Source organism: Antrostomus carolinensis, unplaced genomic scaffold, assembly GCF_000700745.2.
Source record: "Antrostomus carolinensis isolate BGI_N321 unplaced genomic scaffold, ASM70074v2 scaffold25240, whole genome shotgun sequence".
NCBI lineage: Eukaryota > Metazoa > Chordata > Aves > Caprimulgiformes > Caprimulgidae > Antrostomus > Antrostomus carolinensis.
The window spans coordinates 3,921-13,635 of NW_010286876.1; the positions used below are offsets into that span (position 1 = coordinate 3,921).

The window sequence follows — 9,715 nt, forward strand, 5'->3', positions numbered from 1 at the left end:
AGGGAAGGGGACCTGTCACCCTCCTCCTGCTCAGGCTGGTGATCCCTGACCCTTACCAATCATGCCGTTGACTGTGCCGAAGAGAACCGAGCCCTGAGTTGGTGTGGACGTCTCACCCAGGTTCTGCATGACCAGAGATCCGTGACAGAAAACATTGACAAACTCTCCCAGGTGGGACAACCCCACCTCCTGCAAGTGCTGGCGTTCCTCATCGGTTGTGGCCGCGCTGAAATCCAAAGCACCTTGTTCAGTGTGTGCTGGGGTGACATGAAAGCTTCCCCTGCTCCTCAGAGCTGGGAATGTTCATGCTCCTCCCAGCTTTCCTGCCTGACACACAGGCCTCTGTAGCTCTAATGTGGAGGAGACCAGAAGGTCCTATCACCCCATCCCTCCTGTCACACGCTGCCACATCCCCTCACAGCCAGCTCACCTGTCCTTCTGGCACACAAACAAATTGAAAGCGTTCTCTGCTCCTAAGAAGTTGTCGTCGTCCAGGATTTCCACAGCACTCATCCAGTTTGGATTGAAGTCCCGGGCAATCTGGAAGGGGACAAGAGGAGAGGCAGTGGGCACAGATGGTCTGTTCTCTCATCCAGCATTTTTCTTTCACTCAACTGTAACATTCAGGAGTGAGGTGGGATCCAGTCTGTCCCTCTCTGCTGGATGAAGCAGCTGATGGCCCTGGTCCCAGTGACACTCAGACAATCCCCTGGGCAAACTCAGACCAGCTCGTGCCAAGCCATGGCCAGAGCCACTCTAACAATTTAAGGGCACAGACTGTCCCCACGCCTGCTTCATCCCCAGCTACAGAAACAGAATAGACACAGAATTGGCTCGACTGGAAAAGCCCTTTGAGATCATCGAGTCCAACCATGAACCCACCACTGACCAGTCCCCTATGACTAACCCATGTCCCTCAGCACTGTGTCTACACGACTCTTCAATCCCTCCAGGGATGGGGACTCCACCACTGCCCTGGGCAACCCCTTCCAATGCCTCAGAACCCTTGCAGCAAAGAAATTCTTCCTCACATCCCATCTCAACTGCCCTGGCCACAACTGGAGCCCATTTCCTCTTGTCCTGTCCCTTGGGCCTTGGTTGAACAGACCCACCCCCACCTCTCTCCACCCTCCTCCAAGGGACTTGCACAGAGCCACAAGGTCTCCCCTCAGCCTCCTTTTCTCCAGGCTCAACAACCCCAGTTCCCTCAGTTCTACACTGTGTTTGTCAACAGAGATGCAGCCACAGTCACACGGAGCTGTTCCAACTGTACAACTCCAGATGGCAGCTCCCCACCCTGGCAGGCACCAGGCACTCACCCAAAGCCTGTTCTTCTCAAGGTTGCTAATTCATTGCCCAGTTCCCTGGAAACCCTTGGATCCATCCCTCCAGAAACCACAGGGATCTGTCTAAAAGCATGTCCAGGTGATGCTGCTCTCATTGCACAGCCCTAAATCCCTGTCTTCAAAGGGCTGGCAAGGTGGGCTGAGCCAAGCTCCTTCTGTTAGCACCTTAAACATCGTTCCCCCTGCCCAGACTCTATAGGAACAGGCAGCACAGGCTTCCAGCAGCCCTTCAACCAAGCACTGATACCTCCTCAAAGTTTCCTTCCATGGGTTTGTATGCAAGGAGGAGGACAGATCGCATCAGATCTCCCACAAGGATGAAGTCTCCCTTGGTCTTCAGGTAGAGAGCCATGATGTTGTTGTAATGGTTGCACTCCGTGCGCAGCTCCTTCTCTGCTGTCCACTCGTAGAGGCGCACCTGAAGGATGGGGGACAGCTCTGAGCCAGCACGGACACCCATGCCAGCCAGGACACACTCCCCAGCAGAGATCATGGACCTGGCTGACACCCACACAACTCGAGCAGCTTCCAGCTCTGAAATGTGCTCCCAAAACAAGTCAGGGTCTTGCAAGAGCCCTACCGTGCTGTTGATGCTGGCTAACAGCTTCCCGTTGAACTCCACCATGGAGTACACGGCTCCCTTGACCTCCTTCTCAGCCAGGCTCTGCAGCTTCCCTGGAATAAACCCACACACCACCCTGTTAGTTGTCCTGTGCTCCCAAGGGTGACAAACCCAGGTGAGCTGCTCAAAACAACACTGATTCCCTTTGAAACGGTCTCAGGGGATCTGTGGGTAAGTGACACAGGAGTGATGTGACCACAGGGACAGACACACAGAAAGCAACTCCCAGAATCCAGTTCTGGTGAGGGATTCTTGGGCTTCTCTAGGATACAGGGGGAAAGGGAACACGCTGGGATAGCCACAGGAGAGTGACAGCACCTACACATCGTGTCTGTGGGCAGTGGAGAGCAGGCCCTGAGAGAAAAACCTCTGCCTGCTGCTGGGACCTGAGCTCTCTTGGGCCTGAGGAGCTCATCTCCGATCTCCCTCAAGCAGCTGGACTTGGTCATGTGAGAAGACCTTGCTCTTACCATCTGAGTAGTGGAAGACAACGATGCGGCCCTGTTTGGGCTCTGCCTCCTCGGGATACACCATGGCAGTGCCCACGATGAAGTAGGTGTTTGGATCCTTGCCAAGCTTGCAGGAGACCAGGCTGAGGGCGTATTCGTTTTGCAGGAACTGGTGAGCATGAAGCACTGGGCAAAGGGAAAAGCAGAAACAACTGGGTCCTCCAGGTCCCAACAGGCAGCACCTCCAGGTATGGGCAGAGCAGCTTGCCTAGGAGCAGCTGAAAACTTCAGACATGTCCAAGATGGTCACCTGGAGATCCCCTCTCCTATTCCCCACCACCACCTTGCACCATCAAAGAAACCACTATGCCTTAAACCTATGGCTGATGCTCCTCCAGGAATCACAGAATTGTTTTGGTTGGAAAAGACCTTGAAGATCATCAAGTTCATTCAAAAAAAAAAAGCAGGAAAAATGCTTTGACTGAAGGAAATGTGTAAGATCTTGTGAGACCCCACCCTGCAGTGCTGCATCCAGTTCTGGGGCCACCAACAGCACAAGGACATGGAGCTACTGGAGCCAGTGCAGAGGAGGCCACAAGGATGATGCGAGGGCTGGAGCAGCTCTGCTGTGAGGACAGGCTGAGAGAGTTGGGGCTGTTCAGCCGGGAGAAGAGAAGGCTCCGGGGAGACCTTCTAGTGGCCTCCCAGTACCTGAAGGGGCTCCAGGAAGGCTGGGGAGGGACTTTGGCCAAGGGCAGGGAGTGACAGAACAAGGGGTGATGGGTTGAAAGTGTCAGAGGGGAGATGGAGATGAGATGTGAGGAAGAAATTGTTTGGTGTGAGGGTGGTGAGACAGTGTCCCAGGTTGGCCAGAGAAGCTGTGGCTGCTCCTCCCTGGAAGTGTTCTCGGCCAGGCTGGATGAGGCTTTGAGCAACCTGGTCTAGTGGAAGGGGTCCCTGCTGCTGGCAGGGGGGGTGGAACTGGATGAGCTTTAAGGTCCCTTCCCACCCAAACCAGTCTGGGATTCTATGATCAGAGATCTTCACAAGATCATCTGTGAAGATCACAAGTCTCAGCCACACACCGATGGGCTTATCCTGGAGGAGAAAACTGGACTAGGGTATGGTCAGCATTTGGGACCGGTACCTTCGAAGGTGTGCTGATCTATGATGAGCAGGTTGTGCACCTCCACCTCCTCTCCAAAGGATGTCTCATGTGGTGCTGTGCTGCTGGAGAACAGCTTGCTGGTGCTCACGCTGCTGGACAAGGCCTAGGACACAATAAGATCAGTCACATCCTTGTGCTACTTGGAATATCCTCACGCTGCTCCACACCAGCTGAGGCAACTGGGAACCAGGAGAATCAGTGGGAGAGAAGGTGAAGGAAGGAGGTCCCTGGGCCTGAGTGAAGGAACACTCCCTGCACCAGCAGAGATGTGTGACATGCACAGTAGATGTACCACTGCTGAGCAGCAGCATTAATAGAAGAGTTTAGGCAAAGTTGTGGCTTTCACCAGAGCTACTGCCTGAAGAAGACTTGTGCCTCCACCCCTGGGAGAAGAAAACCACTTGTGACCAAAGAGAAACCTGTATGGGAGACTGAAGGAGCAGCACCCAAACACAAAGGTGATCTGATGGAACAGTGAACATGCCAAAGTGGACAGAGATCCATCCAGAGAGCCCTTCTCACCACCACAGAGAGATCTTACCACCCCATCTCCTCCCAGGCTGCCAAAGGCAGAGCTTGCACTCAGAGCTTTGGAAGAGAAGATTGTCAAGGAAAATCTCCATCATGGTTTGATCTGAAGAACTATGACAGTCATGGAGCTCAGGGATGATCTAGCAGCTACCCCTCACCTGGGTGCTGGCGCTGGGTCTGAGCGCAGTCGTGCCCCCACTGGCATCCTGCACCTCGATACGACTTGAGAGCACGCCGAAGCACTGAGATACCTCTTGGTAGCAGATCTTCCTGTGGGACAAACAGAGCTGTGTGGGCAGGAGAACCAGGAAAGGCCACTCCAAGGAGAGCACAGAGGTTCTGGTGACAAGAGGCAGAGTTGTTGGCTTGCTGCTCTCAGCACAAGTCACCAATTCAGTCTGTGTGCTGACCGAGCCCACAACAGGAACGCTGACCACGAAGTCTCCCCTCAAACTCATCCTGTGCAGCAGAGCAGGGGTCCTCAAGCCAGGTTGCCTCCCCCTGCTCAGCTCACCTGGGTGATTCATAGAGGGGAACCGTGCGGATGTGCAGCTTCTGGATCTCATCGATGGTGCCAATTGTCAGGGTGCTGTTATTGGCCAAAGCCAAGCTGTATGGGGGGGAAAAAAAACCCATGAGTGATGACACTTCTAAGGTGGATGGAACAGCAAGAACCTCCCTCATCTCCAACCCCCTCAAAACTGCTGATCCCAGGATCCCACGGCAGCATCCCAACCTCCCTCACCCCATGTCACATAAGCCAGGCTCACCTGTCAGGATACCCATCCGAATTGAGGGGACACATGTAGTTCACCTCCTTCAGGTTGACATTGGAGAAGACCAGCTTGTGGTTACTGCTGTAGATGACGGTGGGGCGGTCAGAGCAGGCAAAGACATTGGTGGTGGAGAGAGAGCGGAAAGTCCTCAGGACAGTGGGCTGGGTCCCCAGGGTCACCTTCTTGCGGTCACTCAGCAAGCCTGCAGGGAAGGAGCAGCGGGGTTGGGAGCTGCCACAACTGTGAGGGTGGTGAGACAGTGTCCCAGGTTGGCCAGAGAAGCTGTGGCTGGTTCTCCCCCAAAAAAGTGTTGAAGGCCAGGTTGGATGAGGCTTTGAGCAACCTGGTCTAGTGGAAGGTGTCCCTGCTGCTGGCAGGGGGGTTGGAACTGCAGGAGCTTGAAGGTCCCTTCCCACCCAAACCAGTCTGGGATCCTCCAGAGTCTGCTGGAGAAATCCACCAACTCCCAGTGCCCACAGCCAGTCCCACCTGAGAACAACCCCATCACCGTGAGAACACAAGAAAAAAAAAAGCTCTCTCTCCAGAAAGATGAAGGAAATTGTGTCAAACAAGAGGGCAGGAGCCCAGTCACCCTCTCCAGCAGCCCGCTCAGTGCCAGGCCCTGTAGTCACCTGTCTCGAGGCTGAGCCCAAAGTAGAAGAGAGCTCCATCCCCCAGGGCACACAGCAGGTAGTGGCTGCTTTCCAAAGTTGTCAGCAAGATGGAGAGAGGAAAAAAAAAAGCGAGGGATAATTTCTGCAGGGAGCAGAAGAGAAGGTTGATGTCACTCACAACTCAGGTAGATCAGTGACCACAGCCACCAGCCCCAGGAGAGCCCTACCTCCTCCCAGCATCTCCTTGTGCAGCAGTTCAAACGAAGGCAGCTTGAGGATGCGGGCAGAGATGTCAGTCCAGAGCCCGATTGCACACAGAGGGGACATGCCGTTAGTGTCCCCCAAAGGGGTGATGTCCAGGCAAGCAACTTCATGCTCCATTTCTGTGCAGCTGGCAGGAAGGAGGAAGCAGACAGAGGTGTCAGTCTGGAGCCCAAAGACAGACAGCAGAGGCTGAGAGCCCTCAGGTGAGGACAAGAGATGTTCACTCACCTGATCTGCCTGAGCTCCTGGGGTCGGATCTCCAGGTAGTACAGGGCTCGTCCCACAGCCACCACCACCTGGTTACTGTTGCAGGAAGCCACGCTGATGTTCTTTCCATTGGGTTCTTTCCATTCACTCACCAGGGCTTTGGGCTCTTGACTAACCAGTCTCACAGAGGCAGAGGTGATCTGGGGAGAGAGAACATCTCTGCTCAGAGCCAGAACAACACCTCCCTTCTGACATGGGCCCAGGGAAGCACTGCAAACCCTGTCAGTGATAAGGAAGGTGGGTCTAGGTCAGCCCCACAAGCAATAAGGGCTGTAGGGTCACCATGAGACCCATCTGCATTACCTGGATCAATTGCTGATGGGCCACATTGCCGCAGAAGAAAGTCTGCTGATCATCCACAAACCCTGTGAGCTCTGTTTCTTCTACTTCCTCTCCATTTAACATAAGAACCCTGAAGAGGAAAGGCAACTCCTGTTATATCACACTCCAACACCTGGCTGAGAGCCTGACTCAGAGTTAATCCCACCTTACCTGGTCTGGCCAACAAAGGACAACACCAAGGTATTGTCTGTTTCACGATGACAGTCCGACCTCAGGGGCCACAAACCTGTGACAAAGAGAGGTCACATTTGCTCACAGCGACCATCCCAAAAGCTGATGGGTAGCAAGTCCCCTGCTCCACAGCCCACCCTCAGTCTGTGTCCCCAGTGGGCTCTCTCAGGGTTGTGGGTTGTGTCTGACAGCTCTGAGCAGCTCACACACCTTTAATCCCCGGTAAGTCAATGCTGGCGTGTTCGTGAATCCCGATGCCGTTCCGGATGATCCGCAGGGAACCCTCTTTAAATGCACCTGAGCACGTGACCAGCTGGAGGAAAACCAGATGATTTTTACCAACCATTGTTGGGAAGCTTCCCCACTCCTCCTCGTAGCAATGGGTTCAGGGGAGGATGGTGGGGAACTCCTCTTCTCCACTTCTCAGAGGAAGTTTTACAGCAGCTGATCCTTCCTCATCGCACAAAGACAACCACTTCCTCATGAACGAGGGCATCCAAGAATGACCCTCCCCACTCACACCACTCTTCATTGTAAGACCTCAATACCACCCCTGCACCTGGATAAGCCTTTGAGATCCTCCTATAAATGGTTTGCAGTCTTTTCCTTCCATGGACAACCCACACATACACCTGGTTGGCCCAGATATCCTCAGTTCTGAGCAAAGAAAAGCAGAATCAACGTTACCTGCCCTTGGCCTTGTCTTTCCAGGTCCACCACACACATGTCAACGATGGGACCGAGGTTGGTGAAGGTCTCCATAGCTACTACATAGGAGCCTTGCTCGTTGCTGTCCACGTTGAGCTACGAATAAACATAATCATCGGCTTTTCAACGAGCAAGACCAAGCAAGTGGATGGAGTGTAGGGCAGACAAGGAGAAGAAAGGACAATTTATCCACATGCACCTCTTGAGGCCATGGTGAAAAGAAATATGTACAAAATTCTGGCTGAACACACAACTAAAGCCAGAAGAGAGTCATCAGGTACCTTCACAAGCTGGGAATCTCCAAGGCGAGAGCCAACAAACACGACTCCATTGTCCAGGTAGGTCAAGCACTCTGCAATGGATGTCTGGGAATTGAGATGACACAGATGAACCATCACTAGCATGAAAAAGACCCTGCCACACCCCACAACCAACGGGAAGACCCTGGGCACAGGAGGGGAATTTAATCCCTTTACAAAACCCACAGACAGTCCAAGCTTCTCGCGGGGACAGTGTGCAAACACCAGGCAAAAAACCTGGGAAAATGGTGTGAACTTCCAAGTGCCCAGACAGGGAATTTCCCAGCAACTGAGTTTCCCAGAGCTGGGACAACTGGGAAACATCACCCCACCCTGGGCACCAGAAGAGACACCGATCCTGCCCCTCAGCAGAGCATTTCCAGCCTGTGGAGCCTCCCAGCCCCATGGTGAGAAGTGACAGGGACAGCGCACGCGATGGGACCGAGCCTGACCTCGCCGAGCAGTTCCACACGCAGGTCCTTCAAGGTGACAGTGCCATCCATCTGTTCCTCCTTCTCCAGGAGCAGCATGAAGAGACGTCCTTCCATGTCCCCCAGCAAGTAACGGGACCCGTTGGGATCCACGCGGTTGTGGCACACGATTGTACTTTGCTGCGTGCAAAGGAGGAGAGAATTTTTAGGAACTTGTTGAAATCACCCCAAAAAGGGCATCTAGCAAGGATCCACCTCTGTCCACCCAGAAGGGAACAACCACATCCACAGCACATCAAAGTCCCACGCCAGGGCGCTCCTCCTGAGCAGAGGGAGAGGGCTGGATTCACCCTTCAATAAATCATATCAGAAAACACAAATCTGTGGCCAAATGATCTCATTTTTGGTCATTAGGAACCACTTCAGGTTCCTAAATTAAATCTGTCACCAGCTTGTCCACAGCCCAGGAAAGATGCCACCAGAAAACCTGTTTTCCTAAAGCTGGGACTTCCATAGATGTAGGGATGCTCTTGGGGATCTGCAGAGCTCCCAGCCAGCTCCATCTCTGGACGTTTTGCTCTGTTGGTGGATGCTGCCTCATCTTCTGTCAACATATCTGAGGTTGGTTTCAAAATCCTGAACTTGCAGATCTTTGATTGTACACAAATATCTCCACTGGTCTTGAGTACAGAGGCTCCTGCACTCTGCTTGCAGGTGAAGGCTCAGATCTGGACGTCAGCAGAGCACAGATGACTCGCTCCGCCTGCTCCAACACCACAGACTCCATCACAGAGCCTCAGCGGAGCTCTGAGAGCTTGCAGGCACTCAGGCAAGTGTTTCTCCACCCCAGATTTAGAGTTCTTTTCTAGCCTGACATTATTTCCTCCTGAAAAGGACCTTTTGATCACAGCTCAAGCCCTCTTTCCGCCCTGAGCAGCGCCTCAGCCGCACCATTGGTGTTTCCTCTACTGTTTAAATGTGGGAACTGGTCCTGGAATGTCCCTCTGACAAAACCCACAAACCCAACTTCTGTCACAAACTCTCTAAGTCTTTTTCCCTTTGAACAAGTGTCCCAGTCATACACTGGTGGACTCAAGTCTCCAAGGGGTTCATTCATATCTTTTGCTGCCTGAAATGATACCATGAGCCTGGACCCATGCCCAAACCACGTTCTACCTCCTAATTCATCCCTTTCTCTGGGGGCCAAACAAGATTTCAGCTTTACTGCACCGTTTCCAAACACTCTGCAGGGAGCAGAGCAACAGACTGCAGTGCAAGCACGTGCTGCCACCAGTACAAGGATCACACACGTCCCTCAGTCCCCAAAAACACAGCCCAGGCATCGTGTGAAACACTCACACTCACCAAACCTCTCCATGTGGCTTTATGAAACTACACCTGGAGACAAAAGCTGTTTAAATCCGTGACTACCAGTAGCCCAATATCCCACCAGCACTCTGGAGAGTCACCTGGGAATGGAGGAATCACACAGGACATGGTTCTAGACCTCAGTAGTCACTCACCTTGATGATAGGTGGAGCTATGGCGAGGTATTTATCCCCGTTGTGGTAGGTGATAGACTCCTGCCCAATGATGATCGCGCCTCCAAAAGGCTCTGGCACTGCACAGGGAAAGAAAACAAACATCTTTAAATGAGAGAACCTGTGCAGCACGAGACCTTCAGCCTCGAGAGAGAAATCACAGGATGGTGGGGATTGGAAGGGACC

The 9,715-nt window shown here is 53.2% G+C and overlaps 1 protein-coding gene across 1 annotated transcript in view; it reads right to left on the reverse strand.

Annotated features, from left to right (window-relative positions):
- The window catches only part of LOC104532415 (DNA damage-binding protein 1), a gene marked incomplete at its 5' end in the record, with an annotated part of 11,116 nt that extends 1,507 nt beyond the window's left edge, over positions 1-9,609 (reverse strand). The window contains 20 exon segments of the mRNA XM_010177622.1: positions 57-226; positions 431-540; positions 1,594-1,764; positions 1,927-2,021; positions 2,439-2,603; positions 3,565-3,688; positions 4,275-4,386; positions 4,631-4,726; positions 4,887-5,094; positions 5,525-5,618; positions 5,620-5,648; positions 5,734-5,897; positions 5,999-6,177; positions 6,341-6,449; positions 6,530-6,605; positions 6,761-6,863; positions 7,238-7,354; positions 7,540-7,623; positions 8,010-8,168; positions 9,512-9,609. Of these exon segments, the coding sequence (XP_010175924.1) occupies positions 57-226; positions 431-540; positions 1,594-1,764; positions 1,927-2,021; positions 2,439-2,603; positions 3,565-3,688; positions 4,275-4,386; positions 4,631-4,726; positions 4,887-5,094; positions 5,525-5,618; positions 5,620-5,648; positions 5,734-5,897; positions 5,999-6,177; positions 6,341-6,449; positions 6,530-6,605; positions 6,761-6,863; positions 7,238-7,354; positions 7,540-7,623; positions 8,010-8,168; positions 9,512-9,609 (2,463 nt within the window).
- Between the last annotated feature and the right edge of the window lie 106 nt (positions 9,610-9,715).